Source organism: Plutella xylostella, chromosome 18 (genome assembly GCF_932276165.1).
Source record: "Plutella xylostella chromosome 18, ilPluXylo3.1, whole genome shotgun sequence".
Lineage (NCBI taxonomy): Eukaryota > Metazoa > Arthropoda > Insecta > Lepidoptera > Plutellidae > Plutella > Plutella xylostella.
Window position 1 is genome coordinate 7293872 of NC_063998.1, and position 14340 is coordinate 7308211.

Consider the following 14340-nt stretch of genomic DNA (forward strand, 5'->3'; position numbering starts at 1 on the left):
AAAATATTAAGCCACTAACTCTTTGTCTTTTGAATGCTTAATACCATTTAAGCAATTTTGCCTTTAGGACAAGTTCACTATTTTCAAATTGCCGTTAATGAGTACCTACAAGGTAAATACCTACACAACTGTTATCTAAATGTGGGTTTCCTCACGATGTTTTCTTTCACCGTAAGACTGTTAGTAAACAATAATGTTACTTAAGTTCCAAAGAACCCATAGGATATATCCACTCACTGAGCTACTGACACTCTTTTCAAAATAAATCATAAAAAAATTACAATTATAAATTTGAGCATGGCCAATTCACATTGGTATGACTATTCTTAGTGTTGCAGTCCTCAACGCGAATGTGGCGCATTTAATACAGGGTTTTTATATTCCTGGTTTGGCTATAGTTAATTTATTACATGAAGTAGGTAGTTAGGTACTTAAACTATTAAATATGTATTTCTATATTGACGGTATTTTATTAAAAGGTGCTAGTTGCGATGATATGACTGATTTATAAACCTTAGAGAATATTTCATAGTTAATTTCATTTTCTATTTTTTATAATTTCCTGTCATGGGCGACATCTATTAGTGAAAAGTTATAACTAAATCTTTTAATAATGAGGTATACCTCTCGATTGAAATTAATCGACTTATTTATTTTAATCACATTTAAAAATACTATTTTAACGCTTGAATAAGTTTTGAGTCGATTAAAGTATTTAATTAATAAGTTAAACGTAAATAAAATGAAGAGAAAGTGTGTCAGTACATTTATAAAAGTCTGTAGGTAATAGGTTGCCATGTTAAATAAAAAGTAATCTTACAGCATTTTCTTATTTTTTTGGCTAATTTAGCCTTTTTTTAGTAACTGTAGCAGAATAATTTAATGAATATTTATTTTTCATCTAATAACAATACAGAAATGTACAATTTAGTTTTAAATATTAAACGAGTTTTCAGAAGTGTAGGAATAATTATTTAAAAGCTTGAGGTACAGACGCTACAGAATGAAACATTACTTCACGTTGCTGATTTGTCAATTTATTGATGCGGTGGTTTGAAATTGAAGTGCGAAGCTCCGCATTTCACAATTATTAATTTAGTCAATTTTTCATGAGGACGAGTGCATTGTGTGCGTGAAGTGATAAAGGACAAAGACATAAGTGTAGTTTTTAATATGGTTTTGGCCGAAAGGAATACCGATGTTCGAAATGGGAAGCGGTCGAGGGGGCCAAGCCCCAATGGCCATGGAAGTCCTGACTCAAGTTCTGAAGATGAAAATGGTTCGTAGTGACTTTCTATTCACCGCTTCATAGATTACTGAATCATTCTGTAAGGTATCCTTATAACCGTCACTGAATTTATCGGTATGAACTGCATGTGGCATTTGAACCTTAGAGCAGGGTTTACTGTCGTGTCTAAACACTTACCCAACTCTTCGTACATTGTCGTGGTGGCTAACATAACATTCGTAACCTAACCAACTGCTTTTTTGGGAATTAGCTGTCATAATCACAAGTTACAAAGTTACATTTCATGATCATGCTTTTGTTTTCTGCTTTCCATCATCCGCCATGCTGGTCATCCATCATCAATGCGCCATGATTCCTGAAAACAAGCAGTGGTACCGTTTGCAGCTGAGAAAATCCGTGTGGGGAGGGATTACCAGGCAGTGTGTCCGGAGCTGGAAGCCGTGGACCAGCGGAGGCCCGAGCTCATCGCAGACAGGGCCCTGCTGGTGTGGTCCCCCACTGCTGACATTTCCGATTCTAAATGTAAGTGGATGTGTAATGAATAGAAATTTAGAATTTTTGTGAAGTAAATACTTATGAATTGATATGCAAACCTACATCTCATATGAGATTTTAAATATCTTCAAGGTCTAATAAATTACCTATATTTTTTTGTTTTCTTTAAAATCATAAGCAGGTTGATGTTTAACTGTTGTCTTTTTATAATAATAGCAATCAAATTGTTTTAGTGGATGAATACATAACAGTAGCAAAAGAGAAGTATGGTTATAATGGTGAGCAAGCACTGGGCATGTTGTTCTGGCACAAACACGACCTGAACCGAGCATCAATGGATCTGGCCAACTTCACACCATTCCCTGATGAGTGGACGGTGGAAGACAAGGTGTTGTTCGAGCAGGCCTTCCAGTTCCATGGCAAAAGCTTCCACAGGATACGGCAGATGGTAAGGATTGCCCAGTTTTTCAGGACATCTACATTGTACATTCATTACACTTGTCATGAACAAATCCAAGACTTCTAGGGCCTTACCACAAAAACTTAGATAGTATTTAACAGACGTTTAGTGCTGTCAAACGCCTACATAATCTGTCAAATTTCATATTGTGGTAGCACAGCTGGTTTCCAGTACTAAAACAGAACAAAATAATAATGATATAGGTTAATAGGTGTGCCCTTTTTTTGGGCGCAATATGAAACTAGCACCAATTTTCTGCTGGCTGCTAGTAGCTGTTTTCAGAAAAATCTGATTAAGGATTTTGAAATCTTTAAGCAGGCCAAAAAGATTGAATGGTTAGCAAATCTAAATAAAAATGTTAAATTTAAACCAAAATACTATTTAAGCACAGAATTCATACTTACACTATGTACACCATTCAAAATAATCTTTGTTTTGAAATCCCACAGCTACCGGACAAGTCAATAGCATCACTAGTGAAATACTACTACTCCTGGAAGAAGACGAGAGCTCGCACATCACTGATGGATGTTGTAGGAGAGAACCGCAATGCCACCGGCACCACTGGACCCACGGGTAAAAGAGAATCCGGTGCTTCAGAGCAAGGTGGCTCTGACAAAGAGTCTGACAATGATGAAAAGGTTGGTGTCTTTTCTAAACTCATTTTGAGATTTGTAGTCTAAGTTAGATTATCTATTTTGCTTCCTTTGTTTACATTGACATAACATAATGCATTAGTTTATCCCCATCTATTGGAATCTCACTTATACTACAGTGTATCTGGATTGTCCAATAAATTGTACTCCTCTGTTCATAAGCTGTTGAGATGCAGAGTTTACAAAGCAATTAACTAAAGTATTGGACCACTCATTAAATAAAATTGTAAAGCAATAAAGATTATGATTTGCTCTGCATTTAGTGAACCCATTAGAGTGATAATTTGAGTAGCTGGTATAGGCTTAGCTTGGGTACTTAATGTAAACATCATGGAGATACAAATTGTTTGTGAATACGGCAGAAGTGGACTATCCACCGCGGCGTAGTGCGCGGCGGCCCGGCGGCTGGCCCCGCGCCCCGCGCCGCGCCCGCGCATCTCCCGCAGGTTCGTTATGTGTTTCATTTGCCACCTCCATTCATGGCATCACATTTTATATCGATGTTCAGTGTCTTCCCACATTTCTGTCCAATGAACTGTTTGGTCTTGACTGTTGCCTGATATCCTGTTAGGTAGCTGATTTCTCATTTGTTTTCCGATGTTGTTGACCTTCCCTGGTTCTGTGTCAGTGATTGCTTCAGTTGGCAGGATCATATCGATGTTTCTTCTTTATCACGCTATTGATGACTCAGTTTTTATTTATCAATTTTCAATGTTTTTATTTGCTATTTATGCTTTAGTCGTTATTGGCAAATTGATTAAAAATTATGAAATTATATCATGGTCACTTTACATCATTAGCCAATGCTTTTTTTTGTTTCGTCAGCTCTGCATCTTTTTATCGTATAATTCACATTGTCACAACATGCACTGTCTAAAAAACCTTTTTAAATTGACATAGAAAGGTTTTCCTATAGATTGCATTCTCATTCTCATTATAAAAGAAACTAATCTTATATATCCGCATATGAGTGCAAGGAAACATTGTGCATGTGATGTTAATGTCTAGTAGTTACATATTTCTTTAGACGTTTGAAAATGCAATCTTGTTGTCTGTTATTGTACCTAAAATATTGATGTTCCTCATATATTTTTTATTTAATAAACGTCGGTTAAATATTTATACATTTTCATTTGTACCTCTCTCAGTCAAAAGTATAACATGTGATTTTATTTATTCTACTAACCAATATCTACCACTGTCTATTCTACTAACCAATATCTAACTCCACCTTCTCAACCCATCCTTTCCGCTACATCCCAACAATCCTGCATGCTTCCTTTAACGGCCCCATGCGATCTCTCTCTAAAATAATGTGTGCAGAATATAAATTTACGTGTGTACGGGTTTTTAAACGAAGTATGCGTGGTTATTGGCGGTGCGTTGTGACGTGATGCAGTGAGGGCCTCCGCTGCGTTGAGCGGACGTCCGGAGCGGGCGCCCGTGGCCCGGATGTCCGAAACCGGTGTCTAGCAAATACTCTGCCGTGTGGACATCCATAATAACGGTATCTATATCGCGAGAGTCCTTACAGCGACGGGTATCCGCTCCGTGCGTCGAATCAACGCAGCGGAGGCAGTAAAGCCAGGGTCTTCAACGTATGCGTGAAATGTAGGCGGTAGTTAGACGAGAAAGCCCTCTTTTGGAGAGACTTATATCCAGCAGTGGCCGAATACTGGCTACTTAGGTATGCTTGAAATAAAACCCGGTTGAAGACCCCAGCACTAAAGTGTCGGTTGTGGGCAGGGCTCGGGCGCGCAGCGATGCACGGGCTGCGGCGTGCACTGCACGCTCACCACGCCCCACAACTCGCAGCGGCTGTGCCAGGCATGCCTCGTGCACGCCAGGTCGGTAACTTGCACTCATTTTATTAACGAACCCAGTACCGCATGATTTACAATACTGTTACCTACCCTGTGTGATGTGTGCGATTCACGAAAGATTGACATTAGTAAAGAGTACAATGGATGTTTCCATCCGTGCTATCGTTGCATTTATTCATCTAAATGCTGCTGGCTGGAAGTAAAGAGCCGATTTCAAGCAGAAAAATCGATAAGAAAAGAGAAAAAATAGCTCAATTTGATGACAAGTTTAGTTGGCATGAGAGTGGAGGGATGGACGGATCGCTAGACCGATCGCCCGACTGACGCCCCCGGTGTGACACAGACGCACGGGCAGCATGCGGCCGCTGTGCGGGCCGGCGGGGCGGCGCGGGCCCGGCGGCAAGCAGCGGTTCAAGCACCGTCTGCCAAGAGGCATTTACATCAACCACGACGACCTGGTTGCCATGGCGACCGGCCCGCAGCCCGGCGAGCCGACCCAACCCGGATTGGTCAATCAAGGCGACGCCATGCTCAAGGCGATGGATCGAGAGATCGTGTCGCTCAAGAGACAAGTAAGGGGCCAGACGAACGCTCCAACTGGACTTCTGAAGTGGAATCCCGCCGGTCGACGCCGTCGCTTTTTTGTGTACTGTGACTCCATTCGGATTGTTCCGTTTGGAGCGTTCGTCAGAGGCCGGCTTAAGACCCAACCTGCCGATCCAGACGCTAACTAGTACTTAGTAAACATTCTCAACGTTACTCCCGTAATTTATAAGTTTATGTTTCCGCTCAAGCATGCAAGTGATGCGTTGTGTGATGTAATGTGAGAATGTGTTACTACTAATCATTAAAGTCTCGTAGTTTTCATAATGCAGTGCTGTTCTAGGCAGTATAGTAATGTAAATGTATTCTGCACACATTAGTTTTTAGTTGTAGGCTTGCTACAAAACTCTTACTACATGACGCTTCTTGTTTAGAATCGCGCTGCGTATTTGCCATTCCATAACCGGATCCTAGGTTTCTAAGGGATGGAAACTTGGATAATCCAGATATGCACTCCATATTGTTTATTTAGTTTTGTTTCCCTGTGAACGTCCCGTGTTGCTTGTTTGTTATCCCCACCCTTATCTTCAGATATGTTATAACATGTGTGGTTATTATCAGGTGCAGCATAATAAGCAACAGTTGAGTGCAATGAAGAGGAAGGTTGGAGACAGTGGTATAGAGCAGCTTCGGCCCGGAGAGCCTCCTGCTAAAATCAACTCGCGATGGACCAATGAGGAGCTGCTAATGGCTGTCACCGCCGTCAGGAAATATGGTGAGTGTGGTTCTAAAGTTACAGGCTTATAGGGTTTCTCTCCGCCACCATTGAAGTCCCGATAGAAACGGCGCTGCACACTCAGAAACTCAGAAGTAAATATTGCCGCATATGATCTTACATTGTAAGTAGGAACTACAATACAAATCATATGTCTTCAGTGATGGCGCGGGCTCTAGCAATGCTGCTGTTCCCACTTGGATATAAAGTCTAATATACATATTTTCATATGCTACGCTTAGCGTATTCCTTTACAAACAAAACAATTGTAGAGGATATGTTGTTCAGAAAGACGAGCTGACTCACCCTGTTAAGGCTTGCTAACCCTATTTTATTTATTTATTCTTCATTGCACAATATACAAAAGTAATGAAGTGATGTACAATCAGGTGGACTTAATGCTAAAAGCATATTTTACAACACCCTGTATATCCTTCCAGGCAAGGACTTCCAAGCGATCGCGGAGACGCTCGGCACGAAGACGGAGGCGCATGTTCGCACGTTCTTCATCTCGTACCGCCGCCGCTACAACTTGGACGCCGTGCTGCGCGAGCACGAGGCCGAGCGAACGGCCAGCGTGCACCACATCACAGGTACAGTAAGAGGCAGATACACCTGACCCCCTTCAGAAGCATTGTCACTATGAGAGCGGGTCAGGTTTCTCTGCACTTGACCGTACATGACAGTATCATACGTTCTTCATCTCGTACCGCCGCCGCTACAACCTGGACGAGGCCGAGCGCACCCACAGCGCGCACCACATCACAGGTAATATGTGGGGACGTCTCACACACGGCCATCCGACCCCAAGCTAGGTAGAGCCTGTAATATGGGTATCGGACAGCTGATAAAGCGACAAAGATACATAGAACCTGGGCCCATTCGGCATTCTGCATCATTCGGCCGTTAAACCGGTAAATCACATCATCATCATCAGAACTGAATGATGCATTGCTAGACATAGAGTTTATTATGCAACGTCATCGCCATTGCGCGGTCGCCCAACTGCTGTAATTCCTTAGTCCTCATTCGTTATGTTTAGGTTTCACGGTTCCTAATTATACTTGCTGTATTTTAGCGTTGTAACAATATATTTTGTTGTACGCAGGAACAAGCACAGACAACCCTGAGAGCGCGACGGACAGTCCCAGCGCCAACGGAACCACCTCACCCACAAATACCACCAAGGATGAAAAGGTCAGTGTAAATACGAGTGTGTTTACTGAACTTTAACTTTTATTTTGCTTTAAGATTATCCGAAGAACATAAGACACAAAAATTTCATGACTATAAAGTATAAATTTCCATGATAATATGTATGTAATGTATAATGCCGTTTGTTATTTATAATGAAAATTACATCTTTATTGCCACGAAGTTATTGTGTAATGCTGTTTATCACCCAAAATCCTGATGCCTGCCAATGCCGATAATGAGCCGGGCCTAACTATCATGTTATATTCGCTTTAACTCAGCTTTACCATTACGCTTTTCTATTTGAACCACACAAAGTGGCATGGTTGTTTGGTAGTGCTAAAGCCTCGCTCTCCTCAACAGACAGAAGTAGACAGCGAGGGCGTGTCCATCGGAGCGCCGGCGGAGCAGGGCGGCGCCCCCACCGCGCCCGCGCCGCTCAAGCCGCGCGTCAACTGATGCCCGAGGACCCGTTGACCGCCCACCGCTAGACGGAAACAAAAATGATGGCCACAAAGAAGAACGCTAGACGGAAAGAAAAATAATCGCCACTAAGAAGAAGATATCGGTTGGGAAAAGAATCAATTTCGGAAGAAAAATAATACTGCGGAGCTTTACACGATAGTGGCAAAAGGACAGCCTCAGCTAATGCTGCGTATTGCATATGATTGTGTAAATATTATATACGATAAAACTTTATGTGACACCGGTGTGACTGTATCCACGCACAGCTGTACTGGCCTCGAAGTGAATGATTAATAGAGGGGTAATATTTGCAGAGTGGAAGTGGAGCATTGTATTTGTAATGTGGCTTTACTGACTCTTTTGCGTTTCCGATTATTATCATCATAATCTCTAAATAGTATTTGACATCTGAATAAGGTATTTGACGGCGTTAAAATAAGTAATAATATGAAGTTCTTACAATCCTGTAAGATTAATAATATGGATTATAAACAGCAAAGCTTCTTTTTAACTTCATAAAGGGAGATACTATGGTAGTTTTGGTTCTCATTTACCCACCAAAATCCTATGTCTCGTTATTTCAGATACTAATTTGACAAATGCAAATGTAAAGTTGATAAAAATCTGGTAAGTAGGAATGGAATGCACATATCTACCACTTTTACCTTACTTTTACACCCAACTTAACATTTGCATGTTGTCAAATTAAATTAGTATCTATGATTAAAAAAACTTGAATAAGATTTTTGTTTGCATTTGAGCTGTCAATGCCCAGGCGGTCTTCTGTATCACATAATAAATTAATAATATTGAATGAGAAATACAACAACTGTGTAACGCTTTATATTTCTTATGATCATTACATTCTGTTATTTAGCTAAGACTGATGCAATATGTTTTAAATAAGTGACACAAATCTTACTTCATTGCAAAAACTGAGTCGGTCGACGTCATGGATATGTAGTCAATTTCTATAATTTTTACCAGGTCGGTAAATTATTGTCATAAAGATAATATTGAAATGCTCCAAATTATGAGACTATTCATGACGCCGTTTGAACTACTTCTACACAAGCCATAAACCATGTTTTTTTAAAGTATAAGCCTCAGAAAGCTTTTAATATTGACCACAACACTTATTTTACAATACTTTAACATTCGCAGAAGCTAGTATAAAGCATTTAAAACAGTCTATAGTATCGTTTGTAATTAATTAGATATTACAATCGTGTGTAAAATCATTTATGTAATGGAAATTCAATTTTAATATATCAAATCGAACAATAATACGATAGTTCGGCATTGCATTATGCCTTCAACGTAAGAAAGTTTGTATACGCTTCAGGAAAGCATTAATAGGTAGGTCCTTGTAAAGTGTAAATATATGATGTGTGTTAAGTGTGCAAAATGGTATGATCCCTATATTTCTAGTAGGTTATAAGTATTATTTTTTGTAAATTTGATGGTTTCAGTTTCTTAGGAAATAATGGAAAATAGGAAGAAGAATTCTACCGTAGTGGTGCCGCCAACATTATATAGACTGAGAATTGTGTTGTGATTGACCACTGAAGAAACTTATACTGTACAGATCTTAGCAAAATGTGTTATAATAATAATTGGTTTAATGGTAAAAAGGTGTTTGGGGTGTCCAAGCTGTCCACTCACCATAAAAATATCAATACAAAGCAAATATTTTCAATATATGACGGTTTTACGTAAATTGGGGCACTTTAGATTGAAATGTATAGGAATTTCTTCGGTCATTTAGGATTGTACTCTTAAGTGTTTTTTGAAATTTCTGTATTCATTTAAGATCAGTTTAAGGTTAGGTGTTCGTTTATTTTATGATCTCTTCACTACAAAAGGGAGAATGACTAGGTTTGAATGTGCTTTTTTTGCTCTAATAGGATAAATATTTCACATGTCTAACAGTTTATTTAAGTATGTACTTATATAAACCATGATTTGTTTACATGTGATAAATCTTTAGGTAGATCTAGAGATATCGTAAAATATCACTTGCCTTAATAATAATGTCATGTATACTCGCATGCTTAAACTAATACTACTAAACATAAGTATATTAGACGGCTTACAGCATTCGTTTACGATAGATATACAGTTAGTTTTATATTTTACTCTAAAAAGAGGTAGAAGTTTTGTGTAGTCTCATTGTATGATACGATTATAACTTATTAATGTTTTAAGAATAAAAAGTATCGTTTGCAGAATTCATACTAGATAGGCGAAAATAAATACTGAGATAGAGCGGCTGAGCCGCAGCAAAATCTACTGTGAAAATAGCTGTATCCTCTAGACTAGAAAATTGGGTTACTTGACCGTACAAAAAGCAATACTATTAACATAATATCAATTTAAAAATTATCGGTTCTACTGCCTAGAACAGGATTATTATTAGGATTGCAAATGCATTAGTATTAATTTATTTATACACAGACGTATGTACATTTTATATAATAGCTACAATTGCCTTATTGTTTAAATAATAGACACATTAGATTCTCCGGGCAGAGGCTCCAGCCATAGTCAGTTGTGAAATGAGCTAAATCTAAATCTTATTTTTAGTGAAAGTGTATTTTGCAATGATCTATGTAATTACAGCGCGTACGGGGAATATAATTTAAGTATGTATTGACTAATATTTTTGTACACGTAAAAGACATCTTGATTGAATGAAAACCTAAGTATAGAGTGTGTTAAATAGTTTTATTATTTTACCATATTTAATTATTCTTTAGCAAATATCTTTAGAGTATAAGTTCTTTCATTTAGCGTCCTTAGCTTAATTTCTAGCATAATCGATTTACTTTTAATATATTTTTACATCACGTCAGCAAAATAAAATGGGTTTTTGATTTCGGTATTATCCAAAGATGTGGTTACCGATGAAATTATCTTAAGGCATTGTTTGTGCACTAAAATCATTCTCATCAATTTTAAATTGATAGTGTAAAGTCCGCCTAATTTTTAACTAAATTCTTTTCTTTTCGTTTTGATAAGTAGTTTTCTTATGTGAAGCCGTTTTTTTTTACAAATTGAACTTTTATATCAAGATAGTTAAACCAATATAATTAACGTAATAGAAGCATTTCCCTGAAAAAAGATGTCATAATCTAGCCAATTTGAAACCTAATAAACAATGTGAGATAGGCGTTTCAACTTTCTCTGCATTTTCGTTCTTTTGCAGGCTGCGCAGTTAGACTGGCTAGTGCGCGGTCGGCCTAAGACAACTAGAATTATCCTCTAGAAGCTAGAATTGCTTTCAATTAAAATATTTCAAGAATGTGTGATATGAATACAAGTGACGCACCACACGCAATGTTACAAATTATTAACTAGTGAGGTTAAATTATTAATTTACTTTAGTACCGTCGATTTAAGTTGGGTTATGGGATTATTGTTTTTTAGTTTTTGTAAATATGATTTTCATGGAGTCGCATCTATTCGTGTATCAGTGTTCAGTTTAGTAAAATGTAGCTCTCCTAAAGCAAACTCTTACATCCGTATAAAAATCCAAAGATTGTGCACACAAACTAAAGTCATTTTTTTATTTTATTGATGCTTTGATGTAGAGCTGTAGGGATATTGTTACAGAATTAAATTATTTTTATTAGAATTTATGTGCTCTGTATATTAAGAATTAATCAGTTACATTAATGAAGTTTTTAATGATTAAGTCAGTGCTCAAAACACCATTAGTTTCAATCTAATCTGATAATTTCTATTATAACAATTAGTTAAGATATCAAAAGTTCAATTTTCAATCTGCTAAATATTAGTTTGTTTTAAACACATACAATAAATTAATATAAGTATATATGAAGAAATGTATTTTATTTCGCCCATTCCTTCCTTTTGGATTAGGTAAAATACAGTCAGCTTCATACATAAGTATGTATAGCTCAAGTATAGCTATAATATTTTGTGTCTTGTCTTGTCAAAACTCACAAACCATTTAAAGTTTGACAAAATGTAAACTTCTGGATCGTTTTCTCGCATTATAAACTAAAATATACCGGTGAGGCCTCATTGTTGCGATACGTTACGCTTCGCGTCGTCTCAAAGGGATTGTCCTACAAAATATATTATTAGCGACGACGCAACGCACCAATGGGGCCACGCCGTAAAGTGGCCAAAGAAAACGATGGGTAAATTTTTTTCATAAATTTTTCGCCACTACTAATTCGGGAACTAACTAATGAGTGCAGCTGCCGGCGCGGCGGCGGCTATCTGGCTTCAGTGGCGGTACCTCAGATAGGTGGTATGGTGGTAGGTACGGACTGGGGACTCTTTCTGAGTTCCTGTCTATAACCATAACCAACCAATGACGAAGGAATAACGAACATACCAAAAGAAATCGATGCGATAACAATAATCATTGTGATCTGTGCTGCTAATAGTGTATAAATTTCTTGTCTGTTCTTTAACGTGTCATTTACACGTCATTTATGTAAGCAACATAGAGAAAATAAACTACGATATGTAAGCAATAGTTTCAACTGTTTCAACATAGTTTCAATGTTTCAATAGTTTTTTTGTGAGTTTATCATGAGTTTATTTACTTCTATATGTTCTCGAGTTAGAACTATTCACAACATTAACTAAATGGTAAGTACAGCATACTTAAGATTTATACAAAAATACTTACTAATTATCACTGGTAGAAAAGACAATAGGTTCATACAAGTCCTTACTTTAAAAAAACACTTCTTGATTAGAGTTCTCAGGGCGAAGTGAAGCCATTGGGGCGACTTCGGTTCGCTGACAACCGGGATGCGGGGGTCATCTTTAACATGGTCAATGAGAACATGAGAATCAACTTCCGGGTAGAGACGGAAGATGATGTGGATTACCTTATGTATGTGTTACTTTTGGTTCCTTGTAAACATCGCAACAAAATGGTTATAGTGCCCTAGTCAATAAATGTACACTGCTGGCCAAAGGACTCTTCCAAGGAAGTGCTTTCTTACATAGGTACTCTTAGGAAATTGCTCTTTCTTATCCACACTCATAGTAAGTATGTAGAATATGATGCAAAAAAGTTTAGTAACCTAGAATAACTTCGTTTTAAATATTTGGAACAACGCGTTGAATTCTTTTTTATGTAAAATCTCGTACCGAATTCGTAGCATTCGTAGCCCCGCTACGGGACCTCGTAGCCATTTACTTCGTAGCAGTTTTTCGAAACGAATGCACCTACATAGCTACTTGTGTTTAGTTTTTATCCCGGAATTAGAAAGGTAAAGGCATTAAAGTCAATGAGAAGCGACCACGCAGCAATTTTTAATGCGATCGAGAGAAGGCACATGGGTATCTGACTAATATAAATTTCTGCCATCAGATCAACATCCACACTGACAATAGTGCAGATGGATGAGAAGCAAGACGTGGTTGGCTGTATGGTGCTGAAGGACTACCCGCTGGCGCCCTCTGTGCACCCGCAGGCTTGGCCGGACTATATCTGGACAAAGTTCAAGTTAGTGTCTTCATTTCTACGAACCTATCTGTATGGGTACAGAGTGAAATATTATCAGTGATCGACCCGCTAACTTAAATGTAATAATATTACCTACCCAAAAACGGTAAACAATCTTTAGAGATTCGTGAGAATCGAGATTCAGAGTTACTAAGTCTTGGTTTCCTGACGACAGGAAGTATACCTACTTGTTAAAATTATCCTAAAACGTATACTTCTGACATTCCTCCGTAAAAATAAATAATTTCGTTTACTACGTTCAGATACTCTGATCCGTAGGTGCACAGAGATGACCCCTCGCAACTCCCTCTTCATCCACCTGCTGTGCTGGGAGCTGCCGTACGGGCGGCTGGTGGTGGACCGTCTCCTGCGATCCGTGTTCATGCACGACCAGTATGTGCACCATATAGCGCAGCTCAAGATGACGCAGACACATCTGTGTGAGTTGTAGATAGAGGTGGAGTTGTATGTACGTTATCTATACGTTTAGGTATGGCTAGTTATGGATGTCATTCTGGTAGTCTCATCCATATATTGTAGTGTTTGGTCTCATCAACCACCAATAATACGTAAAATGTATCAAATCCCTTCTGTCCTACATAATTCCCGGAACAACATATTTTAATTTGGATGCTGTGAATGAAAATAATATAAAAATAACTATTTTACAACTAGGCGATATTAAATTTTAGAGCACCAAATTTCAATAGTGTCCGCCTCGCTTATATATTCTATAAGTCATTTATTCACCCTAAGGTTGTCTGAAAGAGATCGCTTTTAGTGATAAGGCCGCCTAATTTATTAATTTATATTGAATGTTTTATCAATATAGTATACTATATAATGTATTATTAGTCTATGGTATCAGTATTGTAAATTTCAAATAGGTTCTTCAGAATATCGCCCTATAATCCTTAAACACACTACCGCCACCCACAGTCCTAAACCCGGACTACTCGCTATCAGAAGGCTCATTCAGACGCGTGAGCTCTCACGAGAGGGGCATCGCCCCGGCGCGGCTGCCCTGCCTGTGGATAGCGGACCGGGACGCCGTGTGCCCCAGACTGAAGATCCGCAGGGCTGTGTGAGTAACAGTTGTGATACTTCGATCTTTCGACTTAGCTTGGGTCTGTAGAAAAAAGTGGCACTTATGCGTATCTACACTATTGCCGCTATATGTATC

The 14340-nt window shown here is 38.4% G+C and overlaps 2 protein-coding genes across 7 annotated transcripts in view; both read left to right on the plus strand.

The window, feature by feature from the left end:
- Positions 1-1002: 1002 nt before the first annotated feature.
- Positions 1003-11504, plus strand: LOC105381724 (REST corepressor). Of its 6 annotated transcripts, none has more exons than XM_048627176.1 (10): positions 1003-1279; positions 1616-1771; positions 1978-2192; positions 2654-2845; positions 4607-4707; positions 5027-5255; positions 5848-6001; positions 6442-6594; positions 7110-7198; positions 7563-11504. In XM_048627176.1, exons 1-10 carry the CDS (start codon positions 1174-1176, stop codon positions 7566-7568), a joined length of 1401 nt encoding a protein of 466 aa, XP_048483133.1. In that variant the 5' UTR covers positions 1003-1173; the 3' UTR covers positions 7569-11504. The 6 variants fall into 6 exon arrangements, with proteins under 6 accessions (XP_048483133.1, XP_011549818.2, XP_048483131.1 ...); XM_011551516.3 differs by having other exon boundaries at positions 1004-1279; positions 7559-11504; XM_048627174.1 differs by having other exon boundaries at positions 1004-1279; positions 1619-1771; positions 7559-11504.
- Positions 11505-12147: 643 nt separating this feature from the next.
- The window catches only part of LOC105381723 (cilia- and flagella-associated protein 61), a 35062-nt gene continuing 32869 nt past the window's right edge, over positions 12148-14340 (plus strand). Inside the window, exons 1-5 of the mRNA XM_048627171.1 lie at positions 12148-12289; positions 12400-12539; positions 13023-13157; positions 13437-13597; positions 14097-14241. Coding sequence (XP_048483128.1) covers positions 12287-12289; positions 12400-12539; positions 13023-13157; positions 13437-13597; positions 14097-14241 — 584 coding nt within the window. The 5' untranslated portion in view covers positions 12148-12286. The remainder of the gene's footprint in view (positions 12290-12399; positions 12540-13022; positions 13158-13436; positions 13598-14096; positions 14242-14340) is intronic.

Excerpts from the sequence above, each read along its gene's own strand:
- LOC105381724 (XM_011551516.3), top strand. The coding sequence starts at position 1,174 with ATGGTTTTGGCCGAAAGGAATACCGATGTTCGAAATGGGAAGCGGTCG. Across the intron at positions 1,280-1,615 it reads AAGTTCTGAAGATGAAAATG|CAGTGGTACCGTTTGCAGCT; the intron begins GTTCGTAGTGAC and ends CCTGAAAACAAG. Across the intron at positions 6,595-7,109 it reads CAGCGTGCACCACATCACAG|GAACAAGCACAGACAACCCT; the intron begins GTACAGTAAGAG and ends TGTTGTACGCAG.